Source organism: Nelumbo nucifera, chromosome 4, assembly GCF_055504915.1.
Source record: "Nelumbo nucifera cultivar China Antique chromosome 4, China Antique-T2T, whole genome shotgun sequence".
Taxonomy (NCBI): domain Eukaryota; kingdom Viridiplantae; phylum Streptophyta; class Magnoliopsida; order Proteales; family Nelumbonaceae; genus Nelumbo; species Nelumbo nucifera.
Genome location: NC_142652.1, coordinates 90,854,810 through 90,866,847, shown reverse-complemented (window position 1 = coordinate 90,866,847; position 12,038 = coordinate 90,854,810). Strand labels below are relative to the sequence as shown.

Genomic DNA, 12,038 nt, shown 5'->3' with positions numbered 1-12,038 from the left:
CAGGTCACGACAGATCAAATTGGTTGATGTTCGAATTCAATCCGTTAATGAATCAACTTTTCTGATCCGATCCGATTTGTAGGATTAGGAAGGATATCTGAATCCACTTCTTAATGGATCGGTATCGGATTTGAATTGGATCTGATCAGACTTATTTGCAACCCTACAAGATGGTGTGGCACTTTATATGAGAGAGAAATAACAAGTGGTGAAAATTTTGCATCAGTTTTTTAGATGCAAAATTTGTATTGCCATTTACCAACGAATGCAAATGAGATAAAATACAATTTCTTATTAGATGAGAAAGCAAATCATGTATAGGGGTGTTTACAGGTTGGGGTGGGTCGGTTTGAGTCATTTTTTTTAACTGACATGACTTAGCCGGTTTACTTATTGACTAAACCGAAACCGAACCAAGCATGAAGGGTCGGTTTATTGGTTTAGTCGGTTTTTATATATATTTTAAACTAAAATATCTATTTATATTTAAATTTATTTCTTTTTAGTTTTTATGCATAATCAGAATATATATTTAAATCGATTAATTTTTTATGCAAAACTGATTTTTTTGTCAATATATATTTAAATTTATACAAAACTGAATTAAATATTGTACCATTGTATTATATTTGTATTAGTTTTACATTTTAGTTTTTATCATAAATAACCATTTTTTTTCAAAGTTCAAACAAAACACAAATAAAATGTATCAACATTTAACATATAGGGTAGGGACTAATTAATAATTACATAAACGTATAGGATCGGTTTGGTTCGGTTTCAGTTTTCATACATGAAAATCAAGACTGAACCGAATTATCAGTTTATTTTCTCATACAAACTGAAACCGACTGATGATTTTGAAAAACTGACCAACTTGGATTGGGCCAAACCGGTTTAATCATTTTGGTCGATTTAACATTTAATATAAACACCCCTAATCATAGCTAGAAACAAATGAATGCAAAATTAGTATCCAATTTAGATTTGCAATACAAACAAACCGAACTTTAAGTTGGAATTTGGAAATTTGAAACACCATGGGATCAAATCCCCTTGCCATTGTCATAGACGACTATTCGATCCACCCTATTATGTATCATTCAAGATATGCTGCTCAAAATGCTGTGCAAGGGGTTGGGAGATGTTCTCAATAAAATACGTTCCAACATACCTCCAACATGATCTAGCACTTAACTAGGCCTTTAAACAAATGACGTATAGGCGTATCGCATATGGCCGTCAAACCACCAGCTGGACCTGGACCGATTCGGGTTAAAAAACCATCTAACTAGCTGGCACTTAACCAGGATTTAACCTCAGTTAGCGGTTGCCTTATATACGAAAGTTCCGGGCTTTGGTAGAGGCGAAACCGTAACCCTCGGCGTTTCGCGTCGCCGTGCCGTTCTGTTCTGCAAGCAAAGATCCTCTTTGAAGAAAAACCTAACCCTAATTTTTTCTCTCTCCTTCCTTCGAGTTCTGCTGTCGCTTGAAATTCTGAATTGCCTTTTGCGTTATTCTGACGGGAAATTAAATTCTTTGCATGATATAATTCGATATTTTGGATCTCTACGGTGCAATCTTGCTTGGTTGGATTTGTTTCGGAGTCCTGCGATCATCGAATCAAATCGTGGTTGGTGTTGCGTTCTTTGGATCTGCTTTCGCTGCTGAATCCGTTAGTTGAGATTGGTTCGTGAAGATTGCGGCCTTGGCGATCGTTTGGATCTCCAGATTGTGAATGCTCGATTACTGCTGCATCTGGCTTTACTTTATCTGGAACGAGGACTTGGATTGTTTCGTCTAGATCTGCTCGAAAGCATCGAATTCGCGACGAACTGGGGGTTTAGGTGCGGCGAGGCTACGAACTTTTCTTGGAGGCGTCGTCTGGTCTCCAAAATTCGAAGAATTCTCTTAGTATATTGGCTCCAGAGGTGTTCAGATCAAAATCTTCTTAGTTTTGAAGCATTGAAGGGGGGAAATCTTCTACTTTTCAGAGATCTTGCGTGTTCGTGTGGTCGTTGTTTGAACAACAGAGGACAACCGGAAAAGAAAGGAGATAATTGCTTGTACTCAGTATCTATTTTTGTTTTAGAGTTTGATATCAGGCCTTTTTTATTTTACGGCCTCTGAATTTCATCTATTCCTCTTTGGGCAATTTGTTTTTCTTGATTTCTCTTACGTTTATAGCTGAGAGAAAAAAAAAGAAAGGAATATGGCTGTGTATTATAAGTTTAAAAGTGCAAAAGATTACGACTCTATTCCTATCGACGGTCATTTCATATCAGTTGCGAATTTGAAAGAAAAAATATTTGAATCCAAGCATTTGGGCAGGGGAACCGATTTTGACCTCATGGTCGCCAATGCTCAAACAAATGAAGGTTGGTTCCCTTAGATTTTCTTGGTTCATATTAAAAACTTCCATAAATTCATTTTGTTTGCAATAAAATGAATAGTTAAATCGTGGGTTCCATTAACTGTAGATTCTGAGGGTTAGTGTAGGTTAGTGAGGGTTAGAGCATGTTCTTGTGCTCTTCCATATGACTTGGTTAGTATTTGGCTGGACATTGTATGCAATTACCAATTGGGATGATGGATTAAGAAGGAACTGAGTTTGAAGGTTTGGAGCCGAATTGTCTGGTACTTTTTGATGAGGGACATCGAGTGTTGTGATCGATTCTAGCCTTATGAACCATGTCTAGGATTATTTTTATTTATAGGTCCTATTGTGGGTTTATGGGATTTCCTTTCACTTCTATCTTTGGTTACATGGACTGGATTAATCTCTGCGGTTTTTATATATGTTGTGTTCTTTGCTTTGCAATTTCAGAGTACCATGATGAAGCCATGTTGATACCCAAAAATACCTCTGTTTTAGTTCGTCGGATTCCTGGACGGCCTCGCATGCCCATTGTTCCTGAACAGGACGAGTACTACCTCACACCTTCAATCTTGACCATTTGTTGCTTACTCATGTTGGTTTATTTGCAGTTTAAGATGGATTACTTTATAGTTCCTAGTTTTGCATATTTCAGATCTCCTTCATTTTGGTGGTAACTATTTTTCTTTTAACTTTAAACAATTTGGTACCATATTCTTTAATGGTAGTGGTTCTGAGGGATCTTCTAGGTTTTAGTTGAGATAGGCTGTGTGTCTGTTCTTCTGCAGGCCAAAAGTAGTAGAGAATAAAGTAGAGGATGCTCCACCTGCAAAGAGTAGCTTCCCTTTGGCAGATTCATCTGCTGCAAGATTTGTAAGCATTAGTTACCATTCTCTTAGATACAATCTGGTCTTTGCATGGTTTTTAGTGTGAAGTTCCGATTTAGCAGTAGAGTAACTTGTCCTTTGGACTTTACAGCCCGAGGAATCGGAATGGGATGAATTTGGTAATGATTTGTATGCCATTCCAGAAGTGCAACCAGTTCAGTCAAGCAATCTAGTACAGGATGCTCCTGCTCCCAATAAAGTTGATGAGGATAGCAAGATTAAGGCTTTAATTGATACACCAGCCTTGGACTGGCAGCGGTGAGACATTCTCCCTTGGTTACTTTATGGTGCCAAATTTTCTGTTTTCTGATACTGTTTTCTTTTCCTCTGTTCCCTAATGTTGGATATCTAAAAATTCTAATTGCATTTCAGACAAAGTCAGGAGGGTTTTGGCTCTGGTAGAGGCTTTGGAAGGGGTATGGGTGGAAGAATGATGGGTGGCCGGGGTTTTGGTAATTCTCTTTTGTCTATTTCTCTTGAGTAACATACATACCATCTTTTATTGGGTCTGAGCATTAAAGCTTGCTTATTGCAAGGTCGTGGTGGGTTGGAGAGGAAGACACCTCCTGTAGGTTACATCTGTCACAGATGCAAGGTCCCTGGTATGTTGGCATTGATGAGGTTCATGATGTTAATTATTGTTTGCTTTGTTGGCTTTTCTTGATAGCCATATGATACTTAATGTGTGACTGTCCAGGTCATTTTATTCAGCATTGCCCTACAAATGGTGATCCTAACTATGACATTAAAAGGGTAAAGCCTCCAACTGGTATTCCAAAGTCAATGTTAATTGCCACTCCAGAGGGTTCTTATGCATTACCAAGTGGTGCAGTTGCTGTTTTGAGGCCAAATGAGTAAGCTGTCCATTAAACTCATTCACTATTTTGTTTGCTGTTATTGTAGCTCTATTTAAGCTGGATATTTACCTGGAACCTTTTAAAATTGAAAACAGGGCTGCATTTGAGAAGGAAATTGAAGGGTTACCTACCACTCGATCAGTCAGTGATCTTCCTCCAGAGCTTCACTGCCCATTGTGCAAGGAAGTAATGAAAGATGCTGTACTAACAAGCAAGTGCTGTTTCAAGAGTTTCTGTGATAAATGTAAGGTTTTTGGTCTAACCTGCTCCTCCACTCTTCTTCTTTTGAGGAAGGTGGTGGTTGGTTTTACTAGTTTTTTTTTTTTTCCTCTTGTCTGTAAAATATCAATAAGTTAGATGTACCTTCAACTCTTTATAATAATATTTGAGGATGACTTAAAACTAACACTATTTTGATTCCACTACTTGTTTATTTGTTTTTTACTTAAAAATTAAAATGGTCATCATATGATATTTGGTGATTATGTTTCTAAGTGATGGCGTATATCTTGCTCAGATATGTGAAAGATAGTTCTTGTATTATTAATTTCCTTATTATTTTGTTATGTTTTTATTTTTTAACTTGCGTAAAATTTACTTCTGGAGATTCTAAAACTTCCATGTTATACCAAAAATAGGCATCCGGGACCACATTATTTCAAAGTCCGTGTGTGTTTGTGGGGCCACAAGTATACTTGCAGATGATCTTTTACCTAATAAGACACTTAGGGACACCATTAACCGCATTTTGGAGTCAAATAACAGCAGTGCAGAAAATGCAGGAAGCATGTTGCAAATTCAAGGTTTGTTTTTAATAATTCATGCCTCCCTTATGTTCTTCCCTCTTCAATCTTGTGTATCAACCTACTTGCTATTGTCAGATATGGAGTCTGCTCGTTGTGCACAACCCAAAATCCCATCACCTACACATTCTGCCACTTCCAAGGGAGACCACATGCCTCCACCACAAAAAGACAACACTCCATGTACCAAGGAGACAGCAGATGAAGGAAAGGCAGTTACAACTATTCCACAACAGTCATTGGAGAAGGGGAGAGTTGCACAAACTGTGGATGTTTCTGAAGCCACACATGAGTCAATGAGCATGAAGGGTCCAACATCACAGGGGAGTGCTCCACTGGCTGAGGATGTACAGCAGAAGATGCCTGCTGGTGAGCCAGGTGAATAATCTACAAATAGTAGTGGATATGTTGATGGCCTTCATTTGTGAGTCTTGGTGACCAGGCCTCAAGCTCTGGAATTCTACTTAGCTTTTCTCCTGTCTTGTTAGAAGGATTCTGACAAACTTCTGCAAGACCCAGTGCTTGCAAGAGAAAGTGTCCTCCATGCTCTAATATTTACTTTCTTCCATTCTTTTTTTTCAGGAAAGAGAAAGAAGAAGAAAGTTCGATTGGCTGTAAATGGTTAGTGCTTTGCCCCTCTTTTTTGATGATTTTGTCCTGGAAGAAATTTTCAAATTATCTCTTGGCAATTGGTTATCATAGCGAAATGTTGCCCAATGCTATAATGGTTGGCCATTGAAGTAAAAGGGAAAATGTCTGAGCACATTAACTTGTGCAAGTTCTTGTATGCTGGTGAACTTTTTTTATCTATTTGTTGATTGTCGTTTTCTCATTTCCCTCTTTTTTCATTGAGTTTTAGATTTTTTGTAACTGCAAATAAAAAGTATTTGTTTGAAATTATGCTCTGCTCTACAGCTGTAGACATGCAATGGAAAGCCTCTCAGGATCTTGCGGCTGAAAACTATATGATGCCACTTGGACCGTCAACCTACAACCCATATTGGTCTGGTTTGCCACTTGGGATGGATGGATATGTTGCCCCTTATGCTGGTACTATGCCATATATGGGATATGTCCCTGGTCCTTTTGATGTTCCCTTTGGAGGTATCCTACCACAAGATCCTTTTGTTGGACAGGGATACATGTTGCCTGTGGTACCACCTCAGAGGTATTCATTGACGGATAAATATGATGCACTTCTTTCTGTCTTTTTTCATTTTTCATATATACCTTACATTTTTCAAGCCTAACAGTTAAATAAGTAATCTGATCTGAAACTTCAAAATTTCCAGGGACCTTGCAGAGTTTGCTATGGGTTCAACTCCAGCCCCTCCAGTCATGAGCAGAGAGGAGTTTGAGGCCCGGAAAGCTGATCTAAGGAGAAAACGTGAAAGTGAACGACGCGGTGAAAGGTAAATTATAACTGTTCTTGTCTTTATGGGGTCATGTACACTTCTTTGTGTTGAGTTGCTATATTCCATGTAGAATTCCAGCGGAGATATATGCATTATTGTCATGCCGGTGGAAATGAGATTCTCCAGTTCCTACAAATACTTGCACATCTAGGATTGACAGTGGCAAGTGGTTATTCTAATAAACTATTAATATTGAAATGGATAAATGATCCTATCCTTTTGATTTGCTATGCTTCATTTATTGTGTGGGTGTATATGTCTTCCACGTTACTCTCTTTTCCACTTTCCAAGTTCTTTTTAACCCGTTTCTGCATGCATGGCATGGCAAGGCAAGATATGATCTCTTATGATTATAATAGTCTGTCTATGGTAGAGTATAGGCATGATATCTGAAGAACTGTAGCCAATCAGCTGATATCATAAGAGGTAAATCAGCCAGTATTCTTCAAAGTTGACAGGGGGATTTGTTTTGTCAAGGTTCTTCTGGTATCATACCCTTGTGACATCATACATATTGCCTAATTCAAATTGAAACAACAATAGTTGCAGACTAGAGGCAAAATTCGAAAATGCCAATACATATAATATGCTCTGTGGATGACATGGGCCAAGACACTTTAAAATGTGGCTAATGATGAGGTTCATTAGATTCATGGCCTAGGTTGTCCATATCACCCCTCTGGGTAAATTTTCTGAAAATTGTAATTGTATTATAATTTTTTTTTTGAAGATAAGTGAAAAAGAAAATTTATCAAGGAAACAGATTAAAGAAGATACATCAGGGTGATAAGAAATCACCCAACAAAGGAAAGACCAATACTTTCAACCTAACCCTTATAGATAATTAACCCTGGTAATCCTGTTAATTGTATTATAAATTGTAGAGAAGGTTGAATCATTAATATTGCTTCAATATTTTAGAATTTTGTAAAAAAATTAAAAACATTTAACTAAAAACTTAAATATCTGGTAATCCTGTTAATTGTATTATAAATTGCAGAGAAGGTTGAATCAAATTGAATCATTAATAATATTGTAAATCATAATATTGATTCAATATTGTAAATCATAATATAAAAAAGTGATTTTGCCCTTCTTTTGATCCATATATATTATTTAATACAACAAAATTCAACTTTACATTTGCTCTTTAACCTTTGGTCGGTTTTAAAACAAGAGCTCATTGAAAAAGAATGAAAAGAAATGGAAAAAGTACAAAACCAAGTCTCAACTGAATTGATTCAAATAGAATGAATTGTATAAACTCTAAATTGTAGGATTCATACGGCAAATTGTAAGTTACTTGTTGAAAGAATTGATGTAAGATTCAATTTGAAACCCTTCAGATTCACTACTCTAATTGTGAATGGTTGTCATAAATTGTCACATTTTGACAACCATTCTCTGAGGACCTAATTGTGGGTGCTCAACAATTCTGCATTTAGAAAAGAAGTTTCAAGTCACGTTAGTCTCTTTTCAATTAAGTAATGAAGGATAGCGAATAATGTTCCTTTGATTATGTCTCCACACTAAATTTTATTGCAATTATCATAAAATGATATAAAAATTGAAAACTGCATTGAATGGCATGTGTGTGTGAATTTTGATGGATGACAAATAGTTTTATTAATGAATAAGGTATAACGTGATATAAATAAGTGCATTTGTGTTGTTTATGGTTTCCTGGATGTTGGCTAATTGCTTGATGTTACAATTGTCTTGTTAATTTGATGCTTTTATAGAGTATGAATCTTTTTTCCCCTTGTCCAGTAGGGAATGTTCCAAGGAACGACAAGGTGTTAAAGAAATGAGCAGCAGCGGTGATGTTCCTTCAATGAAGTCCAAACCTGTATGTCTTTTTTTTGCTGTCAAAATTCGCTTTGTGCCTTCTTGGATATGTACTGCAGGTTAATATCATTCATGATTACAAAAAGGTTGGCAGGAAAACGCAGTATCTCTTTTTTCTTTTTTCATGGAAAAAGAGAAAAGTCGTTTTTGTTGCTGTGATTTACCACCAATCTTTTCAAAACATCCTAAAATCTGCAACTACTGGTTTGTAAAGCTTATCTTTTGATACAAATGTGTAGTTGATAGTCAGGCCTTAGCTTCTCCTAGGGCTGCAAACGGATTGAATCAAATTGGATACAAGTAGAGATCCAAATTTGATTCATTTACATTTAAATTCAAATCGGATCTTATCCATCCGATTTATATTGGATTCAAATTTAATTCGGATTGCAGTCAGATATTGAATAGTATAAATAAGTTAAACTAACAATGATAAAAATATCTTATGTTAATAACAAAATTGAACTAAAAATGACCTAGATATTGTGTTTCATGAACAAAATGATTTGAAAATTACTTGTTACTTGAACCTATGACAATTTAGTAAAAACAGAACATATAAAGCACCTCTACTACTAGGTACAATATGAACTCTTAAGTATACGAGTATAAATATATTTACATCTGATTGAATTGAATCAGATTTTATTCACCCTTGATGGGATTGGATTTGAATTTGAATTCGGGCAACCGGATACCATTTGCAGCCCTAGTTTCCTCCTGCTATGCTCAAGTATATCCTTGTGCATTTCAGTTGTTTGCCAAGAGCAGGTAATGCTTTGTGCATCGTTACCGACTTAAACGTGCTATAAACATGGTTGGACCAGTGTGGAACTGTCGGTCTTCTAATTCCACTTCTATTTGAGACCTGGCATGTTTGTAGTGAGTTGTAAATCGGTATGCTGCATAATGGATTGCTGCATTGCTCATAAATTGGCAGTCCAAAATTTTCATGTTATTTAGAGTTGGACTAGAGTGGGTTGACAGTGGGGTACCGCCGTATGGGGGGGGGGGCATCACTTTCAATCCAAATGTGATTTTACAGATATACGATAGTTCTTGTATTTCAGATTCTTGATTTTCACTGCAACGAAAAATAATATTTATATGTTATTCAAGTCTAGAGGTGTAGTCTGTAATTTGAAAATTGCTGTGGAGCATGTTCGTTTCTGGTTCTGGACTCTGGAGCAAGTGATGTAGGCCATGGCATTGGGTCAATTTAGGTTTTTTGACGCAATCTCTGTTTTGTTAACAAGGCATGCTGCCTTGCCCTCCTGCTTTCATTGATCCGTTTTCATAAACAAGATTTTGGGCTATCTATTTCTCTATTAGATGGTTTTATCGGGATTTTTATAGTAGGTAAACTGTAAACAGGCCCCTTAATTGTAGAAACTAGAAAGAAAATGTAGCATTGATATAATGATATCGGTTCTGATGAGCAAATTGTGTGGCCAAACAACCGTTTCGGTAATTCTCTTTTGGATGTTTCTTTCACGTATCGGTTATTTGCTACCTAGTGTAAAATAACTCAAGAGGTGGTTGGCTCATATGTATTCTCTTTTTGTAGCGATGGAGTATAGATTTGGTGTGGCAAGGCCAAAACTTTCTTTTCACTCCTATCCAAAGAAATCTGGAATTATTTGCTGCTTCCAGGGTCTGGTGTTGTCTACCGTCTACGTGAGGCCTATATGGGCACTTGATTCCTTTTGGGTATTTTTAGGCACTTGACTCCTTGAATTTCCTCAGGCATGGAACTTGTTTTTGCATCTGCATCCCCAGATGCGCCATACATGATATAATGTGGTCGATATACCACTTAAAATGGAGATGCCCTTTTTGCGGTGCCCTAAGCATCTGTGGCTTCAACGACTTCTAGCGGGAGGTGGTATTGTTAGGGCTCAATTTTCCCTTTTGACCATGTGACTGGCAGATTTCGTTTCGGTTGAGGATGGAATTATGACGTTCTGGGCCTTATCCATTCTAAATTCTTTTTCAAAATTCTACTGCTTCAGGGTCTTTCAATAAAAATAAACAAAATACGGGTTTTATGTGTCTGAAACGGGGAATTCACGTTCCTATTTCTCTAAAAACGTTATCTCATCTGGCTTAGCTTATGGTTTCAAGGGCTTTGGGCTCTATTTTTTTTCACCCATCATTAATCCTATTTTTGATAAATTTATAAGCCCTGTTCCTGTAATACCGGAGTAATGATTACTAAGTTGGGCTATTAGAGGTAATAATCAAAGAAGAATTTAAGGAATAATGTTAAATTGCAATATCATGTAAAAAATTTGTATGTTGGTTTATAAAGCCAAAGCCAACGTTGTCTCGTGGTCTTTGCCGTTCATGTCACGAAAAGCGAAAAAGAGGAATGTTAAAAGAGCCCTATTGCACGTGCGGTTGGATAATTCTATAACTTAGTACTCTCTTGCACGTGCTATTGCCTTGTGATGATTAATAATTAATTAGTCGTGTTTTTTTTGGGTGCAGAAGTTACCGTCTCATGCGGCAGCGTCGGACTATCAACACCACCGCCGATCGGACAAGGCGCCTAGTCCGGAACGGCCCTCACGCGAGGTTGAGTCATCCCGTCTTGGGAAGAGGAAAAGTGACGATCAGTATCACCGCCATTACCATCATCAAGACGAAGATGATTCAACGGCGGTCGAAGCCGACCCCGGCAAGGCAGCCGCGGCGGACCGCAAACAGAAAGGGAGCGTCTTCTCTCGCATCAGCTTCCCTGAGGGGGAGAGTAAGAAGAGGAAGTTGTCTTCTTCTACGGACAAACCCGGAAATCCCGTCAACGGATACAAGGACTATGATAGGCCGTCGTCTAATGGTTACCGTGACGACTGGAAGCCACCACAGCCGACCAAAGGGCCATCTATGTCGAGTTTGGGAGGGGCACGTGGGAGCAGCAGCATCGTCGATCAAGACTCGAGCGACGAAGACCGGCACTTCAAGAGGAAGCCATCGCGTTACGAGCCACCACCGCCACCACTTTCAGATGAGGAAGCCCGGCCCTCGAGGAGCTCAAGGGAGCGAGATCGCGGGAGAGACCATGATCGGGAGTACGAACGAGAACGCGGGTACAAGCACAGCAGGTAGACATCTGGCAAGGAATGAAATGGCCAAGCTACCTTCGTTGCCCACCGCTGCGTGGTCTCTCTCTCTCTCTCTCTCTCTCTCCAAGGTCGACAGTCGAAAATTGTTATGCACGATGCCTAAACGGGCGAAGCGCCCGAAATCGTGGGAGAAGACCGACTGAAATGCAGACTCGAGGAGTTCTCTTTATGTAAATAATTTGTATTTTTTTGGTCTCAAGAGTAAGGCGAACGCTTTCTTTTTGTTAGTTTAACATCATTTTTGTTATCAAATAAAATATCTTTCTTTGTTCCCATTTGTTTATTTAATATTAAGGTTCAGTTACAAATATATAGATGGCAAAATCTTATATTTGTATTAATTTTTATGTATTTATATCGTATATATTTGTATTTATACTCTTTTCAAATAATATTTTAAATGTGTATTTGTGTTCAGCGGAATTGATGCCAACTCATGAGTGGGGGTTGGTGCATAGAGTGTGGATTGTTGACATTTTGATTGTTTATAGCTCTGTAATGAAATCAGAAATCTGCATTGGGCCTGTGTATTTTTTTATAAATTTTATGTATTTTTTTTAATTTTTGGTTTTTATTATGAATTGGATGCAGATTACTCAAATTTGATTATATAAACATTTCATTCAAATATATGATAATTGGATCGAGGTATAAAGTTTTAAATATTATTGACAGGCCTACTTAGTTAGACTTTTCTTTTTTAATATCATTCTTGTAGTTATATGA

General features: G+C 37.6%; 1 protein-coding gene across 3 annotated transcripts; it reads left to right on the top strand.

Moving 5' to 3' along the window:
• The first annotated feature begins 1,365 nt into the window (after positions 1 to 1,365).
• On the top strand, positions 1,366 to 11,587 carry LOC104611647 (E3 ubiquitin ligase PQT3-like). Of its 3 annotated transcripts, none has more exons than XM_010278815.3 (15): positions 1,366 to 2,378; positions 2,828 to 2,927; positions 3,166 to 3,250; positions 3,356 to 3,522; positions 3,637 to 3,716; positions 3,801 to 3,866; positions 3,962 to 4,118; positions 4,217 to 4,365; positions 4,760 to 4,924; positions 5,003 to 5,302; positions 5,507 to 5,545; positions 5,840 to 6,092; positions 6,217 to 6,336; positions 8,113 to 8,188; positions 10,678 to 11,587. In XM_010278815.3, the coding sequence occupies exons 1-15, from the start codon at positions 2,213 to 2,215 to the stop codon at positions 11,293 to 11,295; spliced, it is 2,541 nt and encodes an 846-aa protein (XP_010277117.1). In that variant the 5' UTR covers positions 1,366 to 2,212; the 3' UTR covers positions 11,296 to 11,587. The 3 variants fall into 3 exon arrangements, with proteins under 3 accessions (XP_010277117.1, XP_010277106.1, XP_010277098.1); XM_010278804.3 differs by having other exon boundaries at positions 8,110 to 8,188; positions 10,681 to 11,587; XM_010278796.3 differs by having other exon boundaries at positions 8,110 to 8,188.
• The last annotated feature ends 451 nt before the right edge of the window (positions 11,588 to 12,038 follow it).

Excerpts from the sequence above, each read along its gene's own strand:
- LOC104611647 (XM_010278796.3), top strand. The coding sequence starts at position 2,213 with ATGGCTGTGTATTATAAGTTTAAAAGTGCAAAAGATTACGACTCTATT. Across the intron at positions 4,119-4,216 it reads GCTGTTTTGAGGCCAAATGA|GGCTGCATTTGAGAAGGAAA; the intron begins GTAAGCTGTCCA and ends AATTGAAAACAG. Across the intron at positions 5,303-5,506 it reads GATGCCTGCTGGTGAGCCAG|GAAAGAGAAAGAAGAAGAAA; the intron begins GTGAATAATCTA and ends CTTTTTTTTCAG.